The following is a 19,308-nucleotide window of genomic DNA, read 5'->3' on the forward strand; positions in this document are numbered from 1 at the left end:
AATGTATATGTGTAAAAGCCATCCATTTTTGGTATTTCTGTTATAGCAGCTCTAGATAACTAAGACAACTATCCTTTAAACACAAAATTCAAACACATCACTTGAGCATCACACTGAAATTCAATGCATTTATTTAAAAATGATGTCATACATAAATTACAAATCCTCACTTCTGCCACTGAGCTAGAATTTTTCTGGAAAAGCATCCATTTCTTCCTTGATTCTGTTTTCTACAAGTAATGCGAAGCTGCTGTCTGTATTCTGAAGATTATAGCTGACAAACACCTGTTTGTTGGTCTTCCTGGCTAAAAGAGACAATACGTTGACACACTGGTGAGAAACATCTGTAGGTTCTTGGTGTCTCAGACCTACCTTTGGACTAAGAAATGCTTGGAAAAAAGAGAACTGGTTAAGGGAGAGAAGAAATGTTCTAATTTTTATGACAGTTGCTGCAAATGCAGACTAAAATCATTTAGACCCTCTCCTACTCTCTAGAGGTTCTCAAAGTGTGGCTCCTGGAGGGCAGCACCAGCATCATCTAGGAACTTGTTACAGATTTTCAGTCCCTCCTCATCCCCACAGAAACTCAGGGAATGAGGCCAGCAGTTTGGATTAATAAGCCCCCCCAGATGATCCCAAGCACTGAAGTTTGGGAGCTATTGCTATACATAGAGGCCTTCATTTTTTTAACTTTTTAAAAACATGGGTAAGAATAACATGTACAGTAAACATAAAATCATTTAAAACAAAATTATTAAAGTTCTTCAATGGCACTCCCCTCCCAGAGATAACCATTTCATTCCTATGCATTTACACACACACGCATATACACATACAAACAATAGTGTTTTCAATTTGATAGTGAAATGTATGTTTCAGCCTCTTTCTATACAACCAGTAATAACTGTGTAAGGCATACTGGTCCAACTGCAAAAAACAAGCAGAGTTCCCCACCCAGAATCAGAAAGACAGGTCAGGCTTTTTAAGTCAATTAGGCAATGAGCCTGACGTAGTTAAACACCAACTGTGCCGTGTGTAGGTGACCTCCTCACAAGCCTACAAGGACCCTCCTGCCAGGCCTCACACTATGCTTAAGGCAGATGTGCAAAGTCCCATTCAGCTGTGGAAAGGTGCCCACCCATTCTCACCACCACCCTGACATTAGCTGATCACGGTCTTGGTCATCTGAGGCCCATCATCATTACCGTCGTCATCGAAGGTGGTGAGGTAAAGCTGGGGTACACCAGCAACAGCACATCATGTCCCACCCCCACTGTGGGAATACACCTGTGCCCAACCCCACCATGCAGCCAGCATGTCACTCCTGTTATCACCATTGCCATGAAGGAAGTGGCATGGCTCTGGGAGCAAGCAGAGCCTGAGCTAGGCAACACAGGGCCAGTCCCCTCAGACCCCATCACTGCCTGGAACCTCTTGGGGCCCCAGATCCTTGTTTGTCAAGTGAGGAAGGGAGGACCTTGGAATCTCAGAGGCCTCTTTTCAGCTGTATGAGTCAGTGGATCTAAGACCTTTAGAGCCAAACAGGATTATAAGTAACAGAGTAGCCTGACATTGTGCTAGACAGATGAGGGCAGAGAAGGGTAGGCCTACTCATGACCTGAGCGCTGACTTCCAGCCTCAGCTTCTTCAACCCCACTTCGGACACCTCTATAGTGGACCACAGATGCTCAAGCTTGAAGAAGAGAAATGGACTCCTTCCACAGTAATGTTCATGCCCTGGTGCTTCAGGGTACTCCTGCTATTCCTCAGCTGGGAGCATCCTTCCTACCCCCTCAACCAGTCCAACTTGAACTCCTCTCTAAGGCTCTCCCAGGCCACTCCCTGCCTTTCTAGTGCCCATGTGACACCCCTACTACTGCCCATACCCCACCTCCTTACAAATACTCTTCTGTCTCCTCCAGTAGGCCAGGGGCCTTACAGCAGGCAGTAAGATTTGTTCGGGTTTTTCCAGTGCCAGCACAGTGTCTAGCTCCTCATAGGCTGGGAAACAGGTATCCTAGCCTATCCAAGACAGTCCTGGTCCATACCTGCTCTCCTAGCTTATGACCTGCACCCCCTTACACACTAGCCAGTGTCCTGTTTGGACAAATGACAGATCATTTGATAACGATGTTGTTGTTAGGTGCCAATGAGTCAGTTCCAATTCATAGCAACTACATGTACAACAGACCAAAAACCTGTCCAGTCCTGAATCATCCTCATAATCATTTGTTATGTTTGAGCCCACTGTTGCAACCACTGGGTCAATCCATTTCATTGAAGGTTTTCCTCTATTTTGCTGACTCTCTACTTTACCAAGCATGAGGTCTTTCTCCCGGTACTGATCCCTCCTGATAATCTGTCCAAAGTACACGAATTGAAGTCTCTCCATGCTCACACCTAAGGAGCATTCTGGTTATACTTTTTCCAAGACAGATTAGTTCATTCTTCTGGTATATTCAATATTCTTCATCAGCACCATAATTCAAAAGATGAATGGGAATTCCAGAACACTTAATTGTGTTCATGAGCAACCTGTACATAGACCAGGAAGATGCTATTCAAACAGAACAAGGAGATACTGCATGGTTTAAAATCAGGAAGGGAGAAGATGGGGGAATAGGCAGAGAAGCAACACAGACCCTCTTCAACAAACAAAAGAAAAACCAATTGACAGAGATATAGAAGATAATCCCGGAGCCCTGAGCTTTGAAAGGAACTATACAGAAGTGGATTAGGCACCAACTAGTGGAAAAACCTGAATGAAAACAGTGAGTACAGAGACAGTTGGAGCTGCAGACTGTCAACTACTCTGACGGGACCAACAGTCTGAATATTTCCAAGTAGTGTTGGGACCTGAGAATTGACCTAAAGATCAGCCCTGGTCACCAAGGGTTGCTGGGATGACTGTGCTCGTGGCCTATGACTAGGAAGGGAAACAGCAAGGAAGGAGAAAACCTGAGCTGTTGACTTTCCGCTGTCTGGAGGGTGCAGCCATATTGACTGCTTACATGCAGCAGCCATTTTGGATATTTAAAGTAACCAAGGGTGCAGCCATTTTGAATGTTTATAAACAGTGGCCATTTTGGATATTTAAAGTGATGGAGGGTGCAGCCATTTTGAATCTTCACAAGTGGCAACTATTTTGGATTTTAAAGTGATAGCATTCTCATTCGGATTCCAGGGACCTAAGAATAGGCTCTGTTTGCCAAGGTCAGCAGGGACAAACAACAGTCTGACAACAGGAACGGAGACTGGTGACAGGTGGTGAGTATGTAAGTGCTGTCAACTAGTGAACAGAGGAGCACAGTACCCTGCTTGCATAGACAACATACAAACAAAACAAAGAAAATGAAAATCATGGGCTAGTCACTCCAATATAAAATCACCAATTAAATATAAACACAAAAATGTCACAATGCCTTGGAGACAATAGAGATCACAGTCCACACAAAGAAGCAAGATAAAGCAGGAGAAACAAGGGACGAGGATACAGACCCCAAACACATCCCTGAGGAAGACGCAGCATTAGGTATCCTTAACGAATTGAGAGACAGATCAAGGAAAACACAGAGAAAACCCTAGAACAATTTCAAAAGACAATACAAGAACAAAATGACAGAGTAAATGAAAAATTAGAAATTATACAAAATCTACACACAGAAATCCAAAAGATTAATACTAATTTTTCAGAAATAGATAAGACATTGAATGGACAAAGGAGCAGACTGAATCAATGGAAGACAGAATTAGTGAAATTGAAGGCAAAAACCTGAACACTTCTTTGGAAAGGGATCAATCAGAAAAAAGATAAAACAAAATGAAGAAAGCCTAAGGTTCTTGTGGGATACCATCAAAAGGAATAACCTACGTGTCATCAGAATTCCAGAACAGAATGAGACAAATAAAACTACAGAGAAAATTGTCAAAGATTTGTTGGAAGAAAACTTTCTTGGTATGATAAAGATGAGAATATATCTATCTATTCAGGAAGTCCAATGAACCCCAAACAGGATAGACCCCAAAAGTAAATCACCCAGACCTATCATCATCAAACTTACCAAAACCAAATACAAAGAATCATGAGAGCAGCACAGGAAAAACGAAAAGTTACCTACAAGGGGCAACCAATAAGACAATGCTCAGATTTCTCAACAGAAACCATGCAGGCAAGAAACAATGGGATGGTACATATAAAACACTGAAAGAGAAAAATTTCCAACCAAGAATTATGTACCAGCAAAACTGTCCCTCAAATAGGATAGTGAAATTAGGATATTTCCAGATAAGCAGAAATTAAGGGAATTTGTTAAAAAACAGTCCAACCTTACAAGAGATGCTAAAGGAGCCCTTTGGACAGAGAAGCAACAACAGCCAACAACTGACCATGAACATACATGATGATATAACCCAGAAACCAACTTAGCTATGGAAGTATCCTAAGTAAAAAAAAGCCTACAAGATTATAAATGGGGAACGAGAGACATCAATTGACAAATGAGGACAACTACAAACCAAAAATAGGGAAAAAACTGTGTCATTACAGAACTTCTAGATGGTACGGAAGTTAAGACAACTACAAGATAGAATAGACTGCTCTGAACTTGGGAAGAAAATTATAAATCACAGGGTAACCTCAAAGAAAAATGATAAACCTTTACATCAAAATAAAAAAGAGGACCAGCATAAATATTCAGCAAATACTAAAACAATATTTTAATATTTATTTGAAGGAAATGGTAACATGATTCATGAACAAAATGAGCTCAGCAAAAAAAAAACTGAATGGAACAAAGAAATCGACACTATGAAAAAGCACATAACAAAAATGACAGCAACAAATTCATATTTACTGATAATAACATATCTGGCAAGGGACTTATCTCTTAAGATTTATAGTAGAAGAGTGGATGACCAAACTATGGTACATACACATAATGGAATGCTATGCAGCACTGAAGAGTAATGTAGAGTCTGCAAAACACCACATAATATGGATGAATTTGGAGGACATTATGCTGAGTAAAATAAGTCAATCACAGAAGGACAAATATAGTATTAGTTCATTGTTGTGGAGGGTCAAGGAAAGGTTTATATATGGGAGGAAACTTTCTTTGTTGGTGCCAGGGGTGGGAGAAGAGCGGAGGGAACACTGCAGAAAAAAAAAAAAATGCATTGACCCATGTCACTTTAGTTTTGTTTATTTCACTGTACATAAATTGTATTTCAATAAAATGCATTAAAAAAAGAAAAACCAGGAAGGGAATGTGTCAGGGTTGTATCCTTTCACCATACTTATTCAATCTGTGGAGCAAATAATCCCAGAAGCTGGACTATATGAAGAAGAATGTAGGATCAAGACTCACTAACAACTTGCTATATGCAGACGACACAACCTTGCTTGCTGAAAGTGAAGGGGACTTGAAGCATTTACTGATAAGATTAAAGACTACAATCTGAAGTATGGACTACAGCTCAACATAAAGAAAATGAGAAAGATCCTTACAATTGGACCTATAAGAAGCATCACAATAAATGGACAAAAGATTGAAGTTGTCAAAGATTTCATATTACTTGGATCCACAATGAACACCAATGGAAGCAGCAGTCAAGAAATCAGACGTCCTATTGCACTGGGAAAATCTGCAGCAAAAGACCCTTTGAAGTGCTGAAGAGCAAAGATGTCTCTTTGAAGACCAAGGTGCACTTAACCCAAGCCATGGTATTTTCAATCACCTTATATGCATGTGAGAGCTGTAACAATGAAAAAGGAAGACGGAAGAAAAGTTGATGCTTTTGAGTTGTGGTGCTGGCGAAGAATACTGAAGTACCATGGATTGCCAAAAGAACAAACAAATATATCCTAAAAGAAGTGCAGCTGGAATGCTCCTTGGAAACAAGAATGGCCAGACTTTGTCTCACCTACTTTGGTTCTGTTGTCAGAAGGGATCATTCCCAGAAGAAGGATAACATACTTGGTAAAGTGGAGGGTCAACAAAAAAGGGGAAAGCCTTTAACGAGATGTACTGACACAGTGGCTGCAATGACGGGCTCAGGTATAGCAAGCATTGTGAGGCTGGCACAGGCCCAGGCAATGTTTCATGCTGTTGTACACAGGGTCGCTATGAGTAGGAGCCAACTCAACAGAACCTAACAGCAACAATTTTTCTTCAGTCTTCTTTATTCCTTGTCCAGCTTTTGCATGCCTATGAGGAGAATGAAAACACTATGGCTTAGGTCAGGCACATCTTAGTCTTCAAAGTGATATCTTTGCTTTTTAACACTTTAAAGAGTCTTCTGCAGCAGAGTTCTCGACTGTTGCTTCCATGAGCATTAATTGTGAATCCAAGTAAAATGAATCCTTGACAACTTCAATCTTTTCTCTGGTTATCATGATGTTGCTTAATGGTCCAGTTGTGAGGATTTTTGTTTTCTTTATGTTGAGGTATGATCCTTACTGAAGACTGCAGTCTTTGCTCTATATCAGTAAGTGCTTCAAGTCCTCTTCACTTTCAGCAAACAAGCTTGCATCATCTGCGTATCACAGGTTGTTAATGAGTCTTCCTCCAATCCTGATGACAAGTTTTTCTTCATATAGTTCAGCTTCTTGGACTGTTTGCTCAGCATACAGATTGAGTAAGTATAGTGAAAGGATATAACCTTGATGACTAATGTCAATTACAGGCAAGTATTAAATGCCTGATGAATAAATCCCAAGCCACTGATTCAACACTTCAGTTTAAAACTTACTGGTTCCATAAGAACACTTCCCAGAATCTTGTGAAAACATAGGTCTTCCAAGTCATCTAACCCATTTCCTTCCTCTTGTTATCACTTACCCAACTGATAAACATTTGTTGAGCACACACTCAATGTCAGATCCTATGCTGGGTACTGACAAGCCCTCATCTGTAACATGGGTGTAACAACAGAAAATGATGCCTAAGCTTGCTAAAACTTAAAGAAATGACTCATATGAAGTGTGTAATGCAGTGCTTAGCGTAAAGCAAGCCCTCAGTAGATGTCTTTATTCTTATAGATAAGACATTTCTGTGTTGTCCTATAACATAAGATTCCCCAAAGGAGGGTCTAGTCTCATTCCCCTGGATACTCCCACACCAGGATTAGTGGACGGCTCAGTCACTGAATGAGAACTGAGCTGATTAGGGACTCAGGAAGGGGCTAGGAGGAAGCAGAGGTGCATCCAAGCTAACATCTCTGGGAGTTGTGACTGCCTAGTCACATTGGCCAGGGACACTCATGCTGGGGTTTGCAGGCACACACCACTTGGCTGTCTGGTATGTGCAGAAGTGTGAGAAGGGGTGGGCCTTCACTCTCTCATGCTCTGTCTTCCTGCCCACTCCATACTGACCCATCAGCCAGGCCACTCCATACTGACCCATCAGCCAGGATCTCTGTTCCACTCCAGCCCTGAAGAGCAGCACACTGAAAGGCAGCTTTTCCTGCCCAGCAGTGGTACCTTCTCCCCAGACTCCACAGCAAGAGTCTGGGAGGTTACCTTGAGCCCCTGCCTGCTGAGCACTGTGGCATCACCTACTCTCCCCCTCAGCTCTGTGACATTCCTGAGTGTGAAATGAATGTGCTCACAGGAGGAGTAAATAGATCTGTCCCTCATCAGTTGGATGATAGCCACAGCACATGGGATGATAGTGGCGAGCATGCTGTGCCCAGCTAACAAAGACTTAACATACACATTTGCACTTACTGGCAGACAACAAACTGACTTTTCTCTTACTACAAATCCTTTACTTCTAAGTGATTTGCTTCAACTGTCATTAAACACAGAGTTGCCCATGGGACTAGTCTCACATGAAATGAGCGCACGTGCCAGTACGTACCTAAGCGCTGAGCCAGGCCAGTGGATGTTGTGTCAGAAGTGTCTCCAAGAAGAGAGGTAGACACAGGGATGGAGTCCTAAAAACAAAACAGAGAATACATTGCTACTCCTCCCCCAAACAGTCCCTAGGCATCTGCTCCCGGGATGCTTCCCAAGGGGGCAGTGCCAGATTCTGCCAAGTCAGAACACATTCTCCAAGAGAAAAAAGGGCTTGCACTATGTCAAAAGGCAAGCAGATTTAACTCTTGATGTAGATGAAGTCACTGCAGTGGGAACACTCTGCAGAGAAAATACTTGAAGTCAGCTCCATAGTGCTACTCATGAGTTGCAAGACTTACCTGACACAAGTGCTTATTTTAATATAGGAAACTCAAAACATGCCGAAGGGCAATGTCTTACTTCTACAGTGCTGCTGTAACAAGAATACTGTAAGTAGAAAGCTTTAACTTATTCTCTTGCAGTTTAGGAGGCTGAAAGTCTGAATTCTGAGTGACAGCTCTAGGGGAAGACTAGGCTAGAAGTCTGAATACAGAATGCCAGCTCTAGGGGGCGGGTGGAGGCCCCTAACCTTAGGCTTCAGCTCTGCCTCTCAGGCCCACAGGAGCAAGCTGGATGCTTCTCCTGACTCACACAGCTGCTGGCTGCAGAGACTGACCAATCCAAGATCATCAGTAAGATGGCAGATTGTTGGCTAACAGGCTATGAAAGCAACAATTGCAACAACAGGCAACACGGGAGGCCACTGGTTCAAGTCTAGGAACTGGAGATAATGAATTGCAAACCAAATGCAGGATCCCTTCCATATTTTTTGGAAGCAGGCCCCACCCCAAAGGCAACTCTTCTTCAACTATCTCACTGCTCACAGCAGATTCCTCCATGGAGGTGACTATACCACACCCAATGTCATCATGGCGAGTAACTACATACAGTTGCCAAGTCAATCAAAATCACGGCCCAGACAAGCTGACACACAACCTTAACTACCACAGGCAACATTACAGCCTGGAGGGAAGCAAACGAGGTCATTAAGACCACAGCAAAAAAAAAAAAAAAAATCCCAGAGCCTAGGTGCCAAGAGCCTTATGCTGCCTCTCCTCCACCCCTCAGCAGCCACCAGTTCAGAGGCATAGGCCTGACCTCCTTGTCTAAGCTGGGAAGAAAGAGGCCTCTACTAGACAGAGTTCCATTCCAAAAGGCTCTTCTAGCTTCTACAAGTTCAACAAGGACCATAAGACTTTGGGAAAAAGAACCAGCCACCAGCATCGAATAGTGAAAATATAACTTCTGAAAATGCTTAGCCAACAGTTGTTGCAGGTAAGGAGCTTACAATAAAACTGAAAGAACAACATCAATAATTTTAAAATAACTAAATATGGTCCTTCTGAAATCTGTAAGTCATCTTACTTCCAATGGCTATGAAAGTAACCTCCCTAATCATTAAAAGGGAGCTCTGGTAGCATAGTGCCTAAGGCACTTGACTGCTAACCAAAAGGCTAGAGGTTCAAACCCACCAGCCACTCTTCGGAAGGAAGGAAGGTTGGGCAATCTACTTCTGTAGTGATACTGCCTCGGAAACCCAAGGAGGGGTTGTTATGAGTCGGGTCTGACTCAACAGCACATAACAACAACAACAACAGTCATTAAAAAGTCCCAGCTTAAAAGAAAATAGTCCCTGGGTGGCACAAACAGTTAAGTGCTCAACCACTAGCTGAAAGGTTGGTGGTTCAAATATACCCCAAGACACCTTGGAAAATGGGCCTGGTGCTCTGTTTCCACATGGTCTGTGGAGCACAGTTCTACTCATGGCACATGTGATGCCATGAGTCACAACTGATTTGATGGCAACTAACAAGCTTGGGAGAAAAAACAACCAATTTATAATATGACCAAAACTTATTAATATAGCAGATTTTTAGAAGAAACAGCTTCACTAAGAATGTGGGGTGTCTCAGAAATTGCCATGGTGTATAAAGGGTGTGGAGCTCTGGTACCACAGTGCCTAAAGTATCTGACTGCTAACCAGAAGGTTAGTGGTTCAACAAGCAAGAGAGAAAGAAGGGCTGCTCAGGCACAGGAAGACAGCTCAGGGGGTAGGAGTGCATGGAAGGATGGACACAGGGAAACGGTACCTATTAGGAGGAAGTGGGAGAGGAGATGTTGCATTGTGCTAAATTGTGGTCAATGTCATGAGACAAAGTGTATGTGATCTGCTGTATGGAAAGTGTATATTCTCTGTAAATTTTCACCCAAATCACAATTAAAAAATTAAAAAAAAAAAAAAAAAGAAGGTTAGTGGTTCAAACCTACCAGCCAGTTCACAGAAGCAAGACTGGACAATCTACTTCCATAAAGATTTACCACCTCAGAAACGCAATGGGGGTCACCATGAGTCAGAATCGACTCAACAGCAATGGGTTTGGTTTTTTTTTGTTGTTTATTTTTTAATAAAGGCTGTAGGGGTAGTAGGATTTGGCCTCCTCTAACTTCATGAGGTGGAGTCAGAATCACCATCAGCAGTATTAGTCCAAGAGTGATTCCTACAAGGTGGGGGCCAGACATGCCACCATCCACTAACCCTTTTTACCAATTCTGACACTAACCATCCCTCCTGCTATACTCTCTACTGGGTTTGATAATTTGTTCCAATGGCCACACAGAACTCACAGACAATACTTACAATTAAAAGTTTATTAGGGAAGTAACAGGTTATGATTCAGGATCAGAAACAACTCAGGATATGGCTCTTCCATCAGGACAACTTCTCAGACATACCACAGGCACATTTCTCTCTGGCCTTGGCTTCTGCCCTGCTCAGACCAGTGTTACAAAACTCTTTTAGCTTTGCCAATAGGAACCAAAAGAAGCACCCCACTCCACCAGCAAGCCTCCTGCCTGAAGGCACTCAGCTTTCTCACTCTGTGGGCCAGGAAGCCCAATGCTCTGTCTCATTCCAGTCTCTTGATGCTGCCACCTCTGCTGTTGCTGTCTCTCTGCCATCTCTGCCTTCTCAGTGCAAGGAACTTGGGTCCAAAGACACACTCGACTCGTGGCTCTTCTCTCTTGATGGCAGTGAGATCCCCCTTTCTTCCACTAGGATGGCTCATTTTAAGCCTAGTGGACTCTCAGGACTGTCAGAACTGATCAGTCCCCACGTTAGTGTTCCATACACCTTATTTCCATGGTCCCTTCCCCACCAGGGGGTCACGGACTTTACATTATTAACAAGCTATCCAATCCCCTTGGTGGGCACAAGCACCTCACATTTACATAGTTCCACCCAATCATCTGGTGGGAATCACAAAGGCAATGGCTAGAACAGCTATATTAAGTAACTCACCGCACCACACACGGTTTTTTGAGGGGCACAGACATGAAAGAGGTGAGAGGCTGTGAGGTTTAATGCCCTCCTTCCAGATCCACACAAGTGAACTGAGCAAACAGAGTGTGTGTAGAGTGAGGAAAAAAGAGGTCAGAGATGGACTCCTTGTCTTCTAAGGGTTCAAAGTAACTGCAATACAGACAGAATTTGTAGGGTTATAAAAGATGAACAAAAAATATATAAGATACTAAATAAATGGAAGGACAATCCATGTTCACAGATTAGACTTAGAATGTTAAAATGTCAACTGTACCCAGAGCAATCTACCAAAAACCCACTGCCATCGAATCGATTCCAACTCATAGCGACCCCCCACTGGGATTCCAAGGTGGTAAATCTTTACGGAAGTAGATTACCCTGTCTTCCTTCCACAGAGTCAAATACCTATGAAAATCCTAACAGCCTTCCTTACAAAATTGAAAAAGCCAATCCTTAAATTCATGTGGAACTGTAAGGGGCCCGAGATAGCCAAGGCAATCTTATAAAGGAAGAACAAAGTAAGAAGACTCATGCTTACCAATTTCAAAACCGATTACAAAGCTGTTGTTAGTTGTCACTGAGTTAATTCCAACTCCTGGCAACCCCATATATTACAGAGTAAAACTGCTCCATTGGGTATTCTTGGTTACAGTCTTAACAGAAACAGATCACCTGGCCTTTTTTCCCATGATGCCACTGGGTGGATTCAAACTGCCAACCTTTTTTTGGTTAGTAGTCATGCACAAACCATTGTGCACCTAGCAACCTTATTACAAAGCTGCAGTAATCAAGAGTCTGGTACTGGTCTAAGGACAGATATCTAGACTAATAGAATAGAACTGAGAGTCCAGAGATAAATCCATACATTTATGGCCAACCAATTTCAGGAAAGCTGTCAAGTTTATTGTCTTATACTGAAATGAATAGACTTTTCAACAAATGGTGCTGGAGAACTGGATCTCTACATGCAAAAGAATGAAGCTGGGCTTATAACTCATACCATATACAAAAATAAATGCAAAATGGATCTACAACCTAAATGTAAGAGCCAAAACCACAAAACTCTTAGAAGAAAACAGGGATAAATCTTCAGGGCTTTGTACTTGGGAACATATTCTTAGCTACACCACCAAAAGCATGAACAAAAGAAAAAATAGATAAACTGGATTTTATCAACATGCAAAACTTTTGTGCATCAAAGGACAGTATCAAGAAAGTACAAAGACAACTAAGAAATGAGAGGAAATTTAAAAAATAAAATAATATATGGAAATCATATATCTGATAAGGGCTTAATATCTAAAATATGTTTTAAAAAAAAAACTATGATTCTACAGAAGAAACCTGATCAAAAGGGGGGAAATGTAGATTAGAATTTCAAATCCTCAAAGGAATCCATACTTTCTGGAGTCATGGAGGCTGGATGAACCCCCAAAACTACTGCTATAACATCATCTTTAAACCTTAAACTAAAAATATTCCCTGAAATCTTCTAAAACCAACCAATCAAAAAAATTACCATCAAGTCAACTCTAACTCATAGTAACCCTATAGCAATAGAGTAGAACTGCCTCGTAGGGTTTCCAACGCTGAAATCTTTACAGAAGCAGATTGCCACATCTTTCTTCTGGGGAACGAATGGTGGGTTCACACCGTCGACCTTTCGGTTAGCAGCCACATGCTTAACAAACCACGCCACCAGGACTCCTAAATCAAACAATGTTGTTGCTGTTAGGTACTATCAAGTTGGTTCCGATTCATAGTGACCCTATGTACAAAAGAACAAAATACTTCCCAGTCACACACCATCCTCATAATGTTGCTGTGGTTGAGCCCATTGCTGCAGCCACTGTGTCAATTCATCTCATTGAGGATGTTCCTTTTTCACTCACCCTCTACTTCACCAAGCATGATATCCTCCAGACAACATGAGCAAAGTTATGAGAGGCAAAGTCTCACCAATTCTCACTTCTAAGGAGCATTATGGCTGTACTTCATTCACAACAGATTTCTTTGTGTAGTCAAAACAAAGCATTGTGCTCTTTTAAGAACTACTGACATGAAATCAAACTGACAATATCAACTCCTAAGATTAGATAGGAAACTTTGGAGGCAGTGAGTTTATATTAATAAGTGAAAACAATTCGAAAAAGGAGGATGAGAATGGTTGTGCACAATTAAGAATATAATCAATGTCAATGATTGTACATGGAGAAATAGTTGAAATGGTGTATGTTTTACTGTACATGTTCTCAACAATAAATTAAATGAATAAAAGAAATCTTACAACAATTAAAAAAAAAAACTACAACTCAACAACTGAAAGACAAACAACCTAATCAAAAAACTAGCAAAGGACTTGAATAGACATTACACAAAAGAAGACATACAAATGGCCAACAAGCACATAAAAAGATGCTCAACATCATTAGGCGTTGTTGTTGTTATGTGCTGTCAAGTTGGACCTGACTCATAGCAACCCCTCCTTGGGTTTCCGAGGCAGTATCACTACGGAAGTAGATTGCCCAACCTTCCTTCTGAGGAGTGGCTGGTGGGTTTGAACCACCAGCCTTCTGGTTAGCAGTCAGATGCCTTAGTCACTACACTATCAGATTCACAAAATACTACTTTACACCCACTAGGATGGCTATTAAAGAGCTCTGGTGGTATAGTGGTTAAGACATTTGGCTGTTAACCAAAAGGCCACTGGTTTGAATCCAGGAGCTGCCCTGTGGAAGAAAGAAGAGGTAGGCTGTTTCCGTAAAGATTAATAGCCTTAGAAACTCGAAAGGGGTCGCTATGAGTCAGAATAGACTCAATGGCAATGAGTTTGGTTTGGTTTGGTTTGAAGATGGTTATTATGAGTTTGGTTTGGTTTGGTCTGAAGATGGCTATTATCAGATAAACAGAAACAACAAATGCTAGTGAGGATGTGGAGAAACTGGAACTCTTGTGCATTGCTGGTGGAAATACAAAATGGCACAGCCACTGTGTAAGATAGTTTAGCAGTTCCTCAAAAAGTTAAACACAGAATTACTATTAAAAAAAAAAAGACTCACTGCTGCCAAGTCAGATCCGACTCATAGCGACCCCTCCTTGGGTTTCCGACCTGGTATCACTAGAGAAGTAGATTGCCCAATCTTTCTTCTGAAGAGTGGCTGGTGGGTTTCAGCCTCCAGCCTTCTGGTTAACAGTCACATGACTTAGGCATTATGCCACCAGAGCTCCTATATGGCCCAGCAATCCCACTCCTAGGTATATACTCAAAGGACTTGAAACCATGAACACAAACAGATAATACACACCAATATCCAGTCACACATTACCAGTCAGTGGAAGTAGACTATTAACTGAGGCTTGCTCCGTTTCCTGCCTGATCCTGAAGGACTTTCAAATTCTAGTTGGGAAAATACATCCCACTGGGAGCTATGACTACCAAGTGATTAGACACTAAAATAAGAGAAGCCATTACTTACGCTCCCAAATCAAAAAAACCAAAAACCAAACTCACTGTCATTGAGTCAGATCCAACTCATTGCAACACCCTGGGTTTCCAAGGCAATATCACTATGCAAGTAGATTGCCCAACTTTCCTTCCAAGGAGTGGCTGGTGGGTTTGAACTGCCAGCCTTCTGATTAGCAGTCAAGTGCCTTAGGCACTACGCCACCAAAGCACAAAAGGACACAAAGGCACTGAAACTGAGTGGTCTTACTATTAAATAGCCTTGGGCCTCCATACAGCCTAATGTGGCCTTTGACCTCATCTGCTGTTTATTACTAAAACCTAAGGACTAGAAAAGAATGTGAGGTGGGTGCCACACCTCCATGTCCACAACCCTGCCCATCACCACAGCCCATTCACTCACTCCGTGAATGAAAAGACGCATGGAAATAACACATGCTCAAAGGACCACCTGCCAGTACCCACCACAAATGGGGGGTGGGGGGGAGCCCCCCACAGAAGAGGAAATGAGAAGCAAAAGAGGAATACAGTGTCCTAATTCAAATGCTTTCTCCTTCTAGAAGCCTTTCTCTGTAAGAAAAGTACTGTGAAATGAAAGGCTCACTCTTCTCATTTCTCACTGACCCCTGGTGACCCCTCAGAGATTACAATGCTACTGTCTGACTGGCTTTTGGGTACTGGTCTTCCCCTATATACTATGAGCAACAAGGGGGTGGGGAGCCTCACTCATTCATTCAACAATTATTTCATGAGCAGCTTCCATGTGTCAGGCTCTGAGAATACAAAAATAAAACAGGCAAATCTCATGGTTATCATGACATACATATCCCAGTAAGAGAAAACAGACAATACAGTGAAGAAGGGAAAGCGAGTAGGGCATGCTGGATATGCCATTAACAGCGAAGAGGCAAGAGTGTGTAAGGAAGATAAGATCTGGCAACAGGCAGTCAGGTCACATAAGGCCTTGAGGTAAAGTCCCTGGATTGCACTCTGAGTTTGTTCTTAAAGTAAATTATTTAATATGGCTCTTCTAGCTGTGGTCTTTGTGACTCCCACCAGATGACTGGGTGGAACTATGTAAATGTGAGGTGCTTGTGGCCCACCAAGGGGACTGGATAGCTTGTTAATAATGTAAATAAGGTACGTTGCATGACACCCTTGCGGGGAAAGGGCCATGGAAATAAGGTATATGGAATGCTAACACGGGAATCGGTCAGTTTTGCCATTCCACTAGGCTTAAAATAATCCACCCCAGAGATGGAAAGGGGAGATCTCACTACCATCAAGATAGAAGCCAGGAGTGGAGCACGTCCTTGGACCGGAGATTCCTGTGCAGAGAGACAACAGCAGCAGCAGAGGCAGCAGAACCAAGAGATAAGCATGAGATGGAGCGGTAAGGTTGCTGGCCCACAGAGCAAAAGATGAGTGCCTTCAGGCAGGAGACTTGCTGGTGGAGTGGGATGCACCTATCAGCAGAGTTAAAAGACCTTTGTAACATTTGCCCAAGCAGGGCTGACAAGCCCAGGACCAAAGAGAGGCATGCCTCCTGGCATGGCCGAGGGGAGGCTGTCCTGATAAAAGAACTGTATCCTGAGTGTTCCTGAATGTGAATTGTAATCTATTACTTCCCTAATAAACTCCCATAATCTTGAGTATTGTCTGTGAGTTCCGTGTGGCCTCTGCAATGAATTACTGAACCCAGGAGAGTAGTAGAGAGTGCTGTGGGAGGAACAGTTAGTTGATCACAGACCCAGTAGAAAGGTTGGCCAGTGACAGCATGTCTAACCTCTGCCCCATAGGAAGCAGTCTCAGGCTGATGGTGCTTCTGTCTCCTCCTCCTGAAGTTAGAAGAGGTCAGAGGACGCCTCCTCCATGCCCTTTTTGCAAAGGGGGAAGCAAGGAAAGGAGCCAGGATAAAGGAAGCCTGGCTCAGGGTGGAAGAAATAAAGGAGGTGATGGATGATTGGATTCCAGGTATGTTTTGATTGACAGTGCAGTCTATCACTCTGGTGTTGATTTCAATTCATGGCAATCCCATGTATTACAGTATAGACCTGTTCTGAAGAGTTCTCTTGGATTTACACAAGCAGGTTCCCACATCTTTCTTCTGTGGTGCCATGGGGTGGGTTCAAACTGCCAACTTGTAAGTTAGTAGCCCAACACAAACATTCAGCACCACCCAGGGACCTCTGACTGGAAACAGTGTTTATAGATTCACCAACATATGGCACACAGAGTGTGAGAGAAAGAGGGATCAAGGATGACTACGTTTTACCCTGAACACCCAGAGATGGGGCTGTGAGAGGAGCTGGTTTTGGGGGAGAAGATCAAGAGTCTGATCTTGACATGTAAAGTGTGAGATGCCTATTAGACATCCCAGTGAAGACACATAAGTCTAAAGTTCCGAAAAGATATCTGTATTAGATATGTAATAAGTGTAGGTGAAAATATAGAATGTTATGAAAGCTAAGAGGCAGTATCTCCAAGTAGTAAGTGCACCAGAAGAAAACAAAGCCGAAGGATGACGTTCTGGGGCATTCCATCCTACACAGACGGGAAAAGAGGGGAACTAGCACTGGAAGGCCAGAAAAGGAGAAAAGCTCCTACAGTCCCACCAGGAGGGACGGGGCCCGACCTCCATCACCTAATGGGCGGAGGCGCAGGGATGCTCGGGCTTCCTAAAGACAGCCACAGACGCTGGCTGCCCCGAGGACTCAGCAGACCCATGAAAGAGAGTGAGGGGAATTGATGATACCTGTTCACTCAGCTATCAAACCCAAGAGGACCTTGCTACCCCAGTCTGCACCCCGCCTCCGCCCGTCCTACCCGCTCCCCCGCGCTCCCTCCACACCCAGCACTTCCTCTCAAGCCCTAGACCCCTGCTTTCAGAAATTTTTAAGCCCCGCAACCCCCACCCCCACCCCTATCCCACACTCAAAACACGCTCTGATCCCGCCCCTCCGGCGGCCCTGCGCCCACCCCCTTCCGGTCCCTCACTCACACGTCCCGCACCCTCTTTCTCTCACTCCCAGCACACCCTTCCACACCCAGTGCGGACTCCAGCCTACGGTTTCCGCCCCTACCGGCCTTACACACCGTCCCCACACCCCCAGCTCGTCCACCGGCCCCGCCCCTCTCCTGTCTGCACTCACGTAGCGGTTGCACATGGCCACGGCGAGATTGCGCAAATGCGGAGTGGCTCCCACCCACAGGAAGATAGAGTCCGTCAGCCGCATAACGTGAAAGTGGACAAGCTGCTCCCACAACCTTGCGCTAAAGTTGTGCAGGGAAACGCCCCCGTCCGCGACGGCCGGCGGCCCCTCCATGTCCTCAAGCTCCACCACCTTAACCCCGCTGCTGCTGTCGCAAATCCGGCGAGAAAGGCACCACCGCGCAGAGAGGTCGAACAGCGCCAAAAGAGTGCGCTCTCTTTCACTTCCGGGTTGCCAGGGCTGGGCGGGGCGACTCCCGGCCTCTTCTCGTGTTGGGGTCTTTGGCTACGTTTTCCGCACCGACTGAGGGCTGAAGACCTTTGCCTCGCCCTCCTTCTGGTTGGGGCAGACCTTTCCTTACACTCTAGCGTGTTGGACGGACCTTACCTCTGCCGGGAAAAACTACTGTCATCGTGGGCTGGGGGTGTCCAGTAGAACCCGCTCTCCCTTGTTCCCTCCGTCCCACATTCCATTATTACTGCTTATGAACGAAATTAATGTGCTGAATCTACCCACGACGTCTTCCTGAGTCTTGAAACGTTGTCCTTAAAAGACAATCACATTCTAATTACGTCCTTTCGGAGCAGCCACCTCGTTCCTAATGTGGTTTGCTGTGCTCTGGTTTACCAAATCCTCATCCTAGCTGCCCTGTAACTGGAAGGAAACTTTGAACTTAGATAGCTAAGCCTTAAAAATGGTAATGAGGAAATATCCTTAATTAAGTTAGTGGGAGGATGTGTAGGCACCTTTTTGAGTCAAACCACGCGCCCCCTATGCTGGATCATGGTCAAGCACTAACTAACCTTTCAACCTCTGGAGATCCTCTTCTCCAAAATGGAAATAAGAATAGGTACCTCTCAGAGACCCAGGAGAGAGAGGGAGGGGAATTGATGATACCTGTTCACTGGGATATCAAACCCAGGAGGACCTTGCTACCCCAGTCTGCACCCCGCAGTGTTTCGTTCAGTGTTTCGGGCAGTGTTTTGTTCTGCTGTGCATGGGGTCGCTATGAGTCCGAAACGACTCGACGGCACTTAACAACAGCAACAACACCTCTCAGAAAAGAGGAAAGGATGACGAGAGTACAAGGTGAATGGCGGCCGATGTTCCCACTGAGGAGTTGTTGTTGTCGTTGTTGTTAGGTGCCGTCCAGTCATCTCCAATTCATAGCGACCCTATGCACAACAGAAGGAAACACTGCCCGGTCCTGCATGAGCTCCAAGATCCTTGCAATATTGAGCCCATTGCAGCAGCCACTGTGTCAATCTCATCACGTTGAGGGCTTTCCTCTCTTTCGTGGAGCCTCCACCTTACCAAGCATGACATCCTTCTCCAGGGAATGGTCCCTTCTGATAACATGACCAAAGTAGGTGAGAGGAAGTCTGGCCATTCTTGCTTCCAAGGAGCATTCCTGCTG

General features: G+C 43.9%; 1 protein-coding gene across 1 annotated transcript; it reads right to left on the bottom strand.

Moving 5' to 3' along the window:
- Positions 1 to 183: 183 nt before the first annotated feature.
- PSMG4 (proteasome assembly chaperone 4) lies at positions 184 to 18,005 on the bottom strand. The gene is made up of 3 exons (XM_007935360.1): positions 17,832 to 18,005; positions 7,860 to 7,935; positions 184 to 305 (listed from the first exon to the last, which is right to left on the bottom strand). The coding sequence occupies exons 1-3, from the start codon at positions 18,003 to 18,005 to the stop codon at positions 184 to 186; spliced, it is 372 nt and encodes a 123-aa protein (XP_007933551.1).
- Between the last annotated feature and the right edge of the window lie 1,303 nt (positions 18,006 to 19,308).

The sequence above is a fragment of the Orycteropus afer genome, unplaced genomic scaffold, assembly GCF_000298275.1.
Source record: "Orycteropus afer afer isolate SDZICR_OR568_19922 unplaced genomic scaffold, OryAfe1.0 scaffold00027, whole genome shotgun sequence".
NCBI lineage: Eukaryota > Metazoa > Chordata > Mammalia > Tubulidentata > Orycteropodidae > Orycteropus > Orycteropus afer.

What these genes read in the sequence shown, in the direction of transcription:
- PSMG4 (XM_007935360.1), bottom strand. Translation starts at nt 18,005, where the DNA reads ATGGAGGGGCCGCCGGCCGTCGCGGACGGGGGCGTTTCCCTGCACAAC. An exon ending in TGGCCATGTGCAACCGCTAC is followed by an intron (nt 7,936 to 17,831) that starts GTGAGTGCAGAC and finishes TTTTGTTTTTAG; the next exon opens with GACTCCATCCCTGTGTCTAC. An exon ending in TGGCCTGGCTCAGCGCTTAG is followed by an intron (nt 306 to 7,859) that starts GTACGTACTGGC and finishes TGTCTCTTTTAG; the next exon opens with CCAGGAAGACCAACAAACAG.